Source organism: Harpia harpyja, chromosome 4, assembly GCF_026419915.1.
Source record: "Harpia harpyja isolate bHarHar1 chromosome 4, bHarHar1 primary haplotype, whole genome shotgun sequence".
Classification (NCBI taxonomy): Eukaryota; Metazoa; Chordata; class Aves; order Accipitriformes; family Accipitridae; genus Harpia; species Harpia harpyja.
The window spans coordinates 80,385,580-80,397,754 of NC_068943.1; the positions used below are offsets into that span (position 1 = coordinate 80,385,580).

General features: G+C 45.8%; 1 protein-coding gene across 3 annotated transcripts; it reads left to right on the top strand.

The window, feature by feature from the left end:
• Positions 1-1,725: 1,725 nt before the first annotated feature.
• LOC128140743 (gametocyte-specific factor 1-like) lies at positions 1,726-11,309 on the top strand. 3 transcript variants are annotated; one of them, XM_052784950.1, is made up of 7 exons: positions 1,726-1,993; positions 3,883-3,980; positions 6,173-6,299; positions 7,288-7,374; positions 7,833-7,893; positions 8,881-8,963; positions 10,715-11,309. In XM_052784950.1, coding segments are annotated over exons 1-7 (480 nt in total). In that variant the 5' UTR covers positions 1,726-1,971; the 3' UTR covers positions 10,717-11,309. The 3 variants fall into 3 exon arrangements, with proteins under 3 accessions (XP_052640910.1, XP_052640908.1, XP_052640909.1); XM_052784949.1 differs by having other exon boundaries at positions 1,728-1,993; positions 8,875-8,963; XM_052784948.1 differs by lacking the exon at positions 10,715-11,309 and having other exon boundaries at positions 8,875-10,706.
• The last annotated feature ends 866 nt before the right edge of the window (positions 11,310-12,175 follow it).

A 12,175-nucleotide genomic window follows, 5' to 3' on the forward strand; every position in this document is an offset into this window, starting at 1 on the left:
GATGAAAAGGCATCTCAGCAATGCAAGCCCGGAGGGGACAGTCAGCCAGAAAGTAAACAATGGCTTCAGTGGGCCTTAGGAGCATCACCGCAGCAGTGACTCACCTTCAGCAGGGACTCCAGATCCTGCAGCTCTAGGGGAGCTTATCAGGCTCTGACAGTGCTGAGGAGAGACAGTGGCAGGAGACTTCCTAGGGCCCAAGAGGAGCCAAGATGGGGATGTGTCTCAGTTGAAAATCTCCCTCCAGGTTTGCAAATTCATATGCATAGGAGAAAAGAGCTGGGGGCACCCCGCTGGGATCCTGGGAGACCAACCACTTGCTTTGGGCAGTGATGAGACCCCTTGATTGTCCACGGCTCCTGGAGAGATTTCACAACTTCTCTAGGGAGGGTTCGTTGTGTCAGAGTGGGCAGCGTAAGGGAGCCAGAGTCTCAGCCTAACAGCAGGGATTTCCATGGATATGTCTTCAATCCATGGGTCCTACATTCACCTGAACTGGCTACAAATTTGTCCCTCTGAGAGGGGCTTTCCGCTCAGAGCCCCATTGGAACCAGTGAAAGGTCATGGCAGAGATGCAGCCCTGGAAGCCAAATTGCTCTAGAAATGCTTTGTGGACAGTATCAAAGTCTGCACAGTTGATGAGAATGTATGAGTTCTGTGCCACCATGTTGTGATGCTCTTGCCCTGTTTTTACCAGGAAACTTGGCAATGGAGCAACACACTGACCTCCAAAGAGCAGCAAACTCTTTTCAGATGTTGGTTGTCTCTTCTTGCCCTGGAAAAAGGGCAGACTGGAGGGAGAAGCTAAGACCATGCTGCAGTGGAAAACACACCTCTTCTTCCATTCAGGTTTCCTTCCCTCATCCCTGAAAAGCAGTATGTATCATCAGGGCAGGGATCCCCTCATGGAGCTGAGGACATCTGTGCCCCTGGGGAACTCACAAGCCCTGTAACCAGCCATCTTCCATGCACATCCATGCTCTCCAGGCCTGTGTGTCCCACTCCACAGCAGCACAGGCAGGCCTGAGACCTGCTCTTGAGTGTAGTCCACACAAGCCAGCACTCAGGCAGATGCTGTGCTCTAACCACCGGGCTGCACCCCCATCCTGCAGCTGAAGGGACCTGGGTGGTGGTTTGCAGAATCCAGGTCCCTGCATCGCCAGCATTCTGCTTTGACAAAGTATCTCTCTGTTCATTTCTACATCCACTGAACGTTTATATTTTGGTTGCAAAATGAGGCAATCATGAGCAAAAGTGTTTTCTAACCCAGCAGTGCGGGGAGAGGAAGCAGCAGGGATCTCTGATTTCATTTGACAGTAAAACCTCTGTTTTTTTCCTCCTGCATCGCACGTGCCTGAGAGCAGGGTGTAAAAACGTGGCCTTTGTTCAAAGCCGTCTCTTTGCTGAGCCTTCGAGGTAGACCCGTGGGAGCAGAAATCAAGCAGGGTAACCAAATTGCCCTGCTCCAAACATCTGGAAACAGCCCAGCAGGTCAGGCCACCCACCAGGGCTGCACAGTGCATAGCTCCACCATGCCCTCAGCTGCCTTCCAGCTCCCTCTCAGCAGCAGCCTCCTGCAAGACTTCCAGGGCAGGGACACACTCTCCCTACCCTGGGAAGAAGGTTCGAATTTTCAGTCCCCATCTTGGGTGCCGGTGGCGAGGAGGGCCCTGGCGCAAGGCCGGCGTTACTCGAGGCGTGCTTCGGTCTGGAGGAACCAGGCTCCGCCGCACGGCCAAAGCCGGGGAAGATGGCGCCCGCCAGAGACCCAGGCCGCGGCGTTGCCCCGGCAACCGCTCCACGGCGGGAGGGGGGCCTGGCGCGGGGAGGGTGCGGTTGCTAGGAAACAGCCGCGCAGGCGCAAAGGCGCTGAGCGGCACGCGGCCACCGCTACTGGAGGAGTAGCGGTCGCCTTTGCCCCGGCCCCGGTGATCTCCGCAGGCCCAGCGCTCCGCGGAGTCCTTCTCCGCCATGGAGCTGGAGGATGACTTCGGTGAGGCTCGGGGTGGCACCTCGCGGGGGAAAGGGAAAGGGAAAGGCGGCCGCCGTCCGGTTGCGGGCAGGCCCCGGCCCCGGCCCGGCGGCAGTAGGGCTGTGTCTGTCTCCGTGCTCTCTGTGTCCGAGCCAAGCAGGCTCCAGTGGGTTCTTGATTATTTTAACTAGGCCAATGTTATGTGTGGCGGCCACACCAGGCGTGCTTCTGGTGTGGATGGAGTCAGGCCTTTAGGAAGTATCTGAATAAAGTGACTTAATTTGGCTAAAGTGTTGCTCCTGCCTGTAGCTGTTGTCTCATCTGACTCCAGACTTACATTTTTAGGATTGTTGTGGATTTGCGTTTGCATGCAGTATGGCTGGGGGCAGGGATCTCATTTGCACATGGCATTGCTGTGGTGCTGTGGAGGCTTTGCTCATTGCAGCCTTGTGTTAACTGCATCTATTTACCTGATCAAGCCAGGTCCTGTGATTTTTTTGTGTTTGCTCTTTTATGTATTGTGGTGAGGGCTTTCCTCTTTCTCTGGTACTTGTCTCTGTCTCCGTCCTTTTACTGGTAATGCACTTGGTCTGATCTTGCGGTGAACCAGGTCATGGAGAGAAACTACTTCTGATTGCTCTTCCTGGGGCAGCTGAATCAGTACAAAGTTTGTCAATCCTTCTTAATGATCAAGTCTTTAGTTTTCAGCTGTTCTCATGACTGGAACTGGCTAGTGGAGGTGAGAGGTGCTCACAGGTGGCAGAGCTGATAGCAGCAGCACTGCAGAGCTGAGGTGGAAAGAAGGATTAGGCCTGTCCTTCCTTCCTAGTGGCTCACAGCATGAAGTCTGCTTATAGTGACTTGTGGAACAACATCTTAACTAGCTGTCAGCCTGTGGGCTGATATAGCTCCCTGACCTGGCTGTTGAGACAACTGAGCACCAATGCGTGTGTAAGAGAAGGGCTTGTGATGGCAGGGGAGAGGCTAAACAGCAGCAGCCCATACTTAGATCTGTTTAAGCTACTGTGTCATCAGATCTGAAATGTGCTAAAAGCCTGTGCTTTAAAAGGAGTGGCAGAGCAGAAAGGATGAAAGAATCCTGGTCTGTCTCCCTGGTTTGCACCCCACAAACAGACCTACAGGCAGCAGAGGGGACCTGTGTCTCCTTCTGGCTGCCTCTCTTCCTCATTGAGAACATGGAAATGTGTTTTTTCAATAGAGACATTAGTATTCATATTTTAATATATTTTATCTATAGATAGATAAAAAATTTGTATCATATATGCATGCACTCATGCTGCTTCACTGTTCAGTGCCTAGATTCTGAAGTGTTTTAGCTGGTTTAGTAGCTCCTCAGCTCCTAAATAATTGCATGACTTATGAAAAATTTCATTTAGAAGTCACGTGCACCATGTTAGCCACTCTGCTTCCTCAGAAATGAAACTAAATTGCCTGGCATTCTTCCTCCAGCAAAACTAGCTGTTGATCAAAAAAGATTTGGTTCAGACTGACAATGCTCCTGAAAGCGCTGGTGGGTGTGTCACCATTCCACTGATTCTCCTCTAAGATAGCTGGAAAAGTACTGCTGTCTTCATTCACTTTGAGTAAGTGTGGTTACCTACCTAATATGGTAGCTTAAAGAGTTATTATGCTCAGCGCTACTGACTGTTCTCTGTCTGTTTTGACTAACATCCCAGTCACCAAAAACTTCAAAATGAATCTGGTTATGTAAAACAGGTGCCTGCCTTAATTAATAGTTTCAAACTAAGAACAACTGGTTTGACTCCCTAAGATCACAGCCCTGATGTGGTGGTATGTTTTTTTCCCTCTTTGCTGTGTTAGTGGTGCTAGATCTTGTCCTTCTAACTAGGTGGTTTTTTTTCTCTCTCTTTGTTCTTCTGTTCTACTAGATGTTTTGGATCCAGAGAGATTAATACAATGTCCATATGATAAACATCATCGAATCAGAGCCTGTCGGTTTCCCTATCACCTTGTAAAGTGTAGGAAGGTAAGCTGGACTGCCAAACAAGGCGCTGAATGGGAGTAATTCTGTGCATGTAAATACGATGTGCACGTTCTCATTCTTGTTGCATTTTCTGGCTGGCTGGAGTAAGTTCCTGACAAATACCCTTGCTTAGCCTTTATTTCATATAACATTATTATTTGTTTAGTAACAGCTTCAAGCACATGTTAGTTAACCAAAGGCTAGTGTGGCTGTGTTGAAAGGAGATGGAAAGTCTCCATGGTTAGGTCAGGGAGGAAATTCTGGTCTCTTCCAGCAGGTCACAAGGAGGTCAGATATATTTTTCCACTTTAAGTTGAAGAGAGAAGAGTAGGAGTGTTGTGATGTTGCAATTCATTCTTTAAGTGCTAGAAATGCAGCTGCATAGCAGGGGTTTTTTTGTTTTGTTTTGCTAATAACTATTTAATGTGCATCTGGCAGAAACTGCACATCCTGGGCTCAGCACATATGGGGGAGGTTTTTTCCCCTCTCCATCCTTTATCCAGAATTTGAATACAAATCATTTAATAGGAAGCATTCCTTCTTCTGTTCTCCTCTGTTGTCCTTATGGTTTGTTTTCTTTAAATCTGTCAAGTGCTAGCATCTGACTGAGCCTTGGGTTTTTGCTGAGACCTTTTAAAACCCAATTGTCCCTCTAAGTTTACCAATAAGTTTGCCAATGTGTTTTTAAAATAGTATAACAGTGCTGTGCCTTCCAGTTAAGACGCAGTTGTAAGGTGTGTGTCTTGGTGTCAGTACTTATAAACAATTAATTTTGGTGGTGCTAGAGCCTTAAAAAATAATAAGTAACTAGTGAAAGTGGTGGGCAGAGCTAAGTGGCAAGTACCTCCATCTGTCCAACATTCAAAAGCACTGAAATTATCCTTGTTGACCCTCTGCAAATTTTGGCAAGAATGTGCATGTGAGCTAGATGAAATGGTAAACTTTTAACCATGCTGGTTTTGTCCTTGTGTTGCATAACTGATGACCAGACAGTTTTGGCAAGCTTACCTACTTAGGAGGATGAGGTGAGATAGTGATCACCAATCAGACACAGTTGGTATCTGTAAGTAATTAGCTGAAGAAGGGCTTGGGGATTGTCATCTGATCCATCTGAAGATGCCACTGTGTCATTATTTGCAGTAGCAAGCATCTGGACGGAGATTGTCCTTGCTTGGTGGTTTGTTGAATTTCCTTTGTGTGCCCTATGCATAAAATTCAATTAAATGCTTCCACCTGCCTCAGCTTCCCACAGCTTTGTGTAGAATGCAGCCCTGCCACATAAATGGGGACACTGCAGGCAGAGCAAGTTGAATCCTCTCAGCTTGAACTGCGTTAGTATTGAGAAGCTTCTGCTATGTGGACAGAACAGCTTGCTCAACCTAGATGAAGCAAATGATGGACACGTGAGGACACAGCAACCCTGGCTGTATAGACCGGGTAATGACAACTGCCTTGGATATGCCTGCAGCCTGAGCTACGGTCACATATCAGCAGTAGCGAGCAATGTCTGTACGAGGCAATTCTGCCTCTGCATCTACCTCGGGTGCAAGTCTGATCCCTGACCAGCAGAGCTGCATCAGCCAGAACCAGGCAGGCACTGGTATAGTGGCAAAGTTGTGCTTTTCCCAATAAAGGCCGTATCATTTGCAGGGAGTGGACTAATTTACCATAGTAACAGCTGAGCACTGCCGGTAGAACCTGTGATAAATTTTTACTTGAATAGTAATCCTGTAGCACCAAAGTCTGCAGGTGGAATGCTGCCAACTCCCTAGCTGTTTTGAAAGGTTTAAGGAATTTCTCTGCCTTTGTGCCTACTTATTTAAAAAATATCTGAATGGTTTAGATTTGCCTAACATCCCTCCCCTATTGTTTTTAAAGTAGTTTCATCTGTGCTTTAAACCATGCAGCCATATTGCCAGTGTTGCAGCAAATTGTGGGGAGTTTAGCTGAGGTTATGTTTCATTTCAGTCAACTCAAGGGTGGCTCAGTTTCTCAGTGAATTGTGTTTTAAAGAACAGTCCTGTTAGTTTCCTGTTGCATTTTTAGTAAGTGTCTGAACAATATATTGCCATTCCTTGTTTAGTCTTTTTTTTAAAGCAACATCACAAATATTCTTGGGGGATTTTTCTGTGGATTAGAAAGAGATAAGTGAACTTTAGACATATGGCACATGATTTTGGTTTTCCCTTGTCTAGAGCTACCCTGAAGTTGCAAAGGAATTGGCTACATGCCCCTTCAATGCTCGCCATCTAGTTCCTCAAGCTGACCTCAGCGATCACATAATGAAGTGCAATGACAAAGGGTTCATTGAGCAAGATATAGGTAAGAGAACCACCCATGCTCCAAGATGTATGTTCACCCTGGGGACTGCAGTCTTCTGTTTGTAAGGATAGCTCATAGAATAACCAAAAAGTGGGAGTCAAATTATTGTCTATAGTTTTGTGTGACACAGCAGCTTTGGGGAAACTTGAGTCTTACTTGCTTTGATTTATTGAGTAGGTTCAGAAGAATATTGCAGATGTTCCTGGTAGGCCTTGCACATGTTTTGTTACCAGGCTTGTTGAATAAAAAGGTTGTACCCTAGCTAGACTGTGCATGTTGAAGTGCCTCCAGCAGGAGCTGGGATGCTTTACTTACCAGAAGGACAGGCCCTTATTTTTGTAGAGCTGATCTCCCTTTGTTGAGGCTTGACCACTGATGTCATGTGAAAAGTTGATTTCCACCAAAGAGGTGTCTAAGCTATGGAAACTCCTGCAGCTGTTCTCCTCCAGGGAAACCTGAATAGTTTACTCCCACCAAGAGATGGGGCAGCTCCTCTTCCAGGCTGCCCTGCTGCTGCACTTGCTTCATCTGCCATACAATTAAGATTTCAGTCTCCTGCCCAATGAGACAAGGTGGGAGGGGTGCTGTCCAAAACCCCCAAAATACTTCGGAAGGCATCCTGTGCTATGTGGTGTCTTTTCCATCCCCTGCAGTGGCTCTTTAGCTATTGCCGCACTACAGAGCAGATACATAGTTTTCTATCTTCTGTAAAGTTGCGCTGAGGCTAACAGCGATGCCTACATTCATGTAAGCAGGTTTCTTCTTCACTCAAGCGTTCCTGCTGCAAAGTTCCAGGGGGCAGAGTCTTTTCCTGTTCATTGAAAAAGGTGAATTCAGATGAATACCTGGCTCCTGGGTGTACCTAACCTGTTTGCGTTGTGCAAGGGTTTCTCTAAAGCCAAGAGATGTTTTACAGCTTGACCCAAAGCACTTAATGCCTCTGAAGCAGGATTGACTGCTAGTCACTGAGTTTTCTCTCTTTCTGAAGTGAATCAGTCCTCTGGCTTCCAGAGGGAGCAGATGAATGCTGTGAGCACGTGGCAGGCACCTCCATGTGATGAAGACTGGGAAACAGGTGAGGAACTTCCCCATCTGCCACACCGCTGCCTTCTCCCTGGTCCTGTCCTTCAACTCCACTTGGGACAGTGTGAGTCCAGAGATGCTGTTCGCTTAGGTGTCACTTGTAGGACACCTTGCTTATGCTCATTCCTAAAAACGTGCACCTTTCCACCCAGCAGGCTTTTCTTGGTTTAGAGAACTATTCAACATGCCTGCCATAACTGGCATGGAGATATATTTCCAAGCATCTGCTCCTTCCCATATAAGCTTTTGTACCTTATGTGCAATGATAGCAATGGAAACATGATAACTTTTATGTTCCTCAGCTAAATGACAGTGAAGCAGACACATTCATCATTAGATGAACTTTTACTCCCTCTTGAACATGTAAAAATATGACAGATATATTCCTGATCTGATGGTGGTTGCTGGAGTTTCTTAGTTCTGAGCCACAACATCTGTTTCCTTTTGCAGAGTCATTGGAGCAGTCAGATTCCCCTTTTGTTTGGGGCATGACCAACTCTGGCATAAACAGGTAGCAAATGCAAGTTTGATTCCTTACAACAATGTTTTGTATAGAGGAATACTGCACTCCGCTCCCAACCCAATCTCAATGGCTGGACATGGGCTGAGTTTGCTGCTGTACAAACCCTGGGAGGAGGGCTACTGATTAACAGTGAATGTTCTTAGGGTGCTGCTTCAGTGTTACTTGCTTTCTCGTATGACTGGCCCATATAAGAGAAGGAGGCCCTTAGGAACACATATGCTCTCTGCTCTTGTATGCATGTGGCAGGGTGCTCCTCCTGCCAGTGGCCTGTGTTCAGTTCCTGCTGGATGTCTGGCCAATGTGCAGGGGAGAAAGGTGCTGAGCCTTTATGCTGACTTTGGAGATGTGGCCAGGTGCTTCCCTCTGGAGCCTTTTCAAACAGTTACTGAGCTTCTGTTGAGGTAATGGTTAGCTAGCAGTCCCTTGTGACTTCCTGTCATCTTAGATTTGGCAGATGTGCTGGCATTAGGGTCCTATGTTAGCAGAAATCTCCCCTTCTTGCCCTTTGCAAAGCATAATCACAGTTTGGGTTTGGGGGAGTGAGGTGCTGAATGGCCAGCTGTGAACTGGATGGAGCTGCCTTGACTGGTTTCATTGATCTGATAGTGGGTCATGATTGCAGGCTGTATACAAGATGTGATGGCACCACCAGAGTTGCCAAAGCATGTTTTAAGGTTCCTCTAAGCCCATATGCAGCAACAGTCCTGTACTTGACAGCTCTGCAGTTCAGTATGAGCTCAACCATGATATACCTCTCCTTCCATAAGGGGTGACAACAGTGCTATCTGGTTTCACTTGTTACACTTTTTGGAAAACTTTCTAGTGTTTAGAGCACATATAGCTCTTCTAAGCACCACCACCTCCAAGTGGCAAAGTACCATGCCCTTATGTCTCTGCTCTCCTCCATGCTATAGTAAAATGCATAAATTTGAGCAAGTGCGTTTGTCAGAAGTAACCAAAGTCTTTCAGTTCCAGTACCACCTTTGAACAAAAGAATTGCTTGCCTTCAAGAGTACGTGCCCCTGCGTCCTTGCCATACGCCATATCATGGAAAGGCTGTAAGTACTATGCACGTGCTTTTGGCACTGTGACTTCTGTAGATGGAGGCAGTTGCTGAAATCACTGGCTGCAGCAGTGCTTTTTGGCCACTGCTGCATGGACAGGAGTGGTAGTATATAACACCTGCCTCCTTGAGAGCAGCTTCTTAGGGAATCTGATGCTTGGATCATCCTCTGTATCCTTTCCCTGAAGCATCCTCTGTATTCTTTATTTCATATTCTTGACAGGCCCTTCATTACAGTGGTCCAGTTTGAGCAGCCCTACTCCCTAGCCACTTTGGCTCTGTGTCTTTAAACAAGTCCTTCCACACTATCTACACTAACCCCTTTCACCCCCCACCCTCCCCCAGACTTAAACCAAATTATTTCCTTGCTTTGTGCGACTCTGCTCACTGTCAGACGCAGCTAAGTCAGAGCAAAGGTAAAACTAGGGCCGCTTAAACCAGCACTACTGGGGAAAAAACCTATCAAATTACATCTGGAGGTGGGAGGGAGGGAGGGAGCTTCCTGTGTTGAAGTGTCTGATGCTGAAATCACAGACCATTATTTGCCATTAGCAGCAAAGCAAAAGCTTAAAAGTGCATTGGGGAATGACTGTCTTGTTTCTCACTTGGAGCAACTAAACACAGTACTCTCAGGGGTCTGCAGGCATGGCTTCTGCACAAGCAATAACTGTGCAATTGCCATAATGTCAGGCCAAATCTGCCAAACCAAATTGAAATGTAATTTGTAGATAAGCCTTGTTGCCAAGCTGACAAGTGCTGTTTCAGCAAAGGCCACTCTCACTTGGGGGAGTGGAGGAAATTCTTGTATTTTTCTCCATCTTGTGCAAAAAGTGTGTCTTGCCCTTTTCAGAGTTTGGAGTATTAGCATCTCTTCCCCCTGGAAGTTCGTTCCCCCCAGCACTAAATGGCTCCCTTTCTAGGACCATATAGCTCCTGCGGATGGCAGATATTCTCTGGACCTGACGGCAGGACTCTGTAGATTTGGCTGTTGCTGCATGACATGTTTTTGCAACATTTGAGTTTGTCAAACCATCCTTGGTTGCCAAGTCTTTTTCCCAAGCATTTGTTTCATAAGTTGCCCTCATCTTCATTTGGTGATCTTTGTTACTGTTATTGAGTAAATGGACTGATAATTTTACACAGCACCAACTCCTTCCCTCCTCAGACAGCAGTGAGTAGTTAACAGTAAAAACCGCAGGAATTAGCAAGTCTCTTGGTTCAGTTGTCACATGGCAGCAATGATGATCTGTGAAGTTGTTCTATTTGCTCCAAAGATTTGGAAACAGCAGGAGAACTCTTCTGAAGTGGTGATGGGTTTTAAGGGGCTAGGGTGGGGAAGGAGGGTGATTTTTAAGTAGAGGAGGTAAGGTCTGATTAGGTTCCTAATCAGAGAAGTGATAGTGGGAAATGGAACAGCATGGAGGGTTGCACATACAACTAAAATCTTGTCCCTTAGCTTTATGCTTTAAAACAAGTGTGTGGATATTTGAGGGCCTGTTACAGCCTGGATTGCATAAAGTAAGTTCTGAGAGTTTCTCCAGCCTGTAAAGAAGCTGAGACTTCCTACTGCATAATGTTTAATTAAAATCATCTGGATCAGCCAAACCTAGAAGTATTTTTTCTGTGCATGCACTTTTTGCTTTTTATCTTGTCAGCATCTGAGTTTGTGTACATAGGGTATGTAAAGTGGACAGTTTTGGTTTTAAAATACATTGTCATTTACAGACACTTCTGTCTTCTTCCTAGAAAGCATCCTGATCACACCTTTGCAGCTTCAAGCCTTAAACCTTAACTTTATCACATGGGTGCGTCGTGCTTCAAGTCATACAACAATGGGGAATCCTCTGTGAACTCCTTACAATATGCGTAATACCAAACAGGTGAAGTTTAAAGAGTACGCTTAAATACTTGTCTAGTTTCCATTAGGGTTTTGTAGTTTTCTAACACTTAAAACATGTTTGAGAGCTCTAATGTAACTGTTCTTTGTTGGAGGGGCGGGGAGGGAGGAGCCAGGAATGGTTTAAATCACTAAAAATACGCTTGGGACTGTATAAATATGTGGATCCAGCAGTATATTGTTAAAAATGGATGCAATGTACAAAATGTCATCTAAATATACAAACACAAAGCATTAAGAAACCAGACATAGTATTTGTCTAGAAAGAAATTAATGCCTTTTACATTTTGAAAAGAATGTTCCCCAAAATACTGTATTTTCACCATCTGTATTACTACCCATGTAAAATAATATGTTGACTAGAATGTGCAAAATTAGGATTGTTTTAAAGTTCAGTTCTGTCAAGGTTCTTGCTGGCAATTTAGAATAAAAAGGTTATGAATACTCCTGGACCTATTTTATATTTCTAAAAGACATCTGCAGTGATTTGTTATATTCTTGTTCTGTTGAGTAAGTAAATGCTTATACAGTAAGCCCTCCACTCAACATTTATTTGATTACATTTTGGTCACTTTGAGTGAAAGTGATGACAAATGTCAGCTGTTTGTTTCTGGTTTGACTACAGTAGCAGGATTTGTGGCCCAGACCATTATAATTTTACAGATAGATGCCATAATTGGGCCCCATTATCCTAAGCTCATTTAATTGCCAGTTGGTGGAAGACTGACAGTACTTAGTGCAGTAACTACCTGCTTTTTGTTGGGTCTCGCCACTTGGTCTGCATCGCAGAGGAGGTGAGCTTCGAGTGCAGGAGGCACATTGTCTCAGGCCCCAGCTCTTTGTCAGGGTGAGTCTTGGGAGAGCACTGTTCTCCAATAGCCCTGCCTTCCTGGAAGGACTAGATGGACTTGGAAGGTCATGGTTGTGACTTCAAAACATCCCCTAGCCACAATAATCGGGGGATATCCCTATCCCACAAGAAGTGGGTTTGTCTTGTAGGGTAGGTGCAACCAACACGTGACAGAGATCTGAAATCCCATAATCTTCTGGGCAACTTTCTCAAGCACGTCCTGCACATGCCACTGCCTGTGAAGAGCAGGAAACCCATCATTTTACTGTTCCCTGCAGTGATTTGGGAATGAGATTAACAGGCTGTGTAAGGATGTAAAACACAAAGATGACCCTCCTCCAGCATTATGACTAATTAAAATGCCAGTATCGTCTATCACTGGGCTGTTGGCTCCCTCTGACTGTTTTGTATTTACCACAGGGCAAGGAGTATTTTAAAAAGTATGCCAAATGGCACCTAC

Excerpts from the sequence above, each read along its gene's own strand:
- LOC128140743 (XM_052784948.1), top strand. The coding sequence starts at position 1,972 with ATGGAGCTGGAGGATGACTTCG. Across the intron at positions 3,981-6,172 it reads ACCTTGTAAAGTGTAGGAAG|AGCTACCCTGAAGTTGCAAA; the intron begins GTAAGCTGGACT and ends TCCCTTGTCTAG. Across the intron at positions 7,375-7,832 it reads TGATGAAGACTGGGAAACAG|AGTCATTGGAGCAGTCAGAT; the intron begins GTGAGGAACTTC and ends TTCCTTTTGCAG.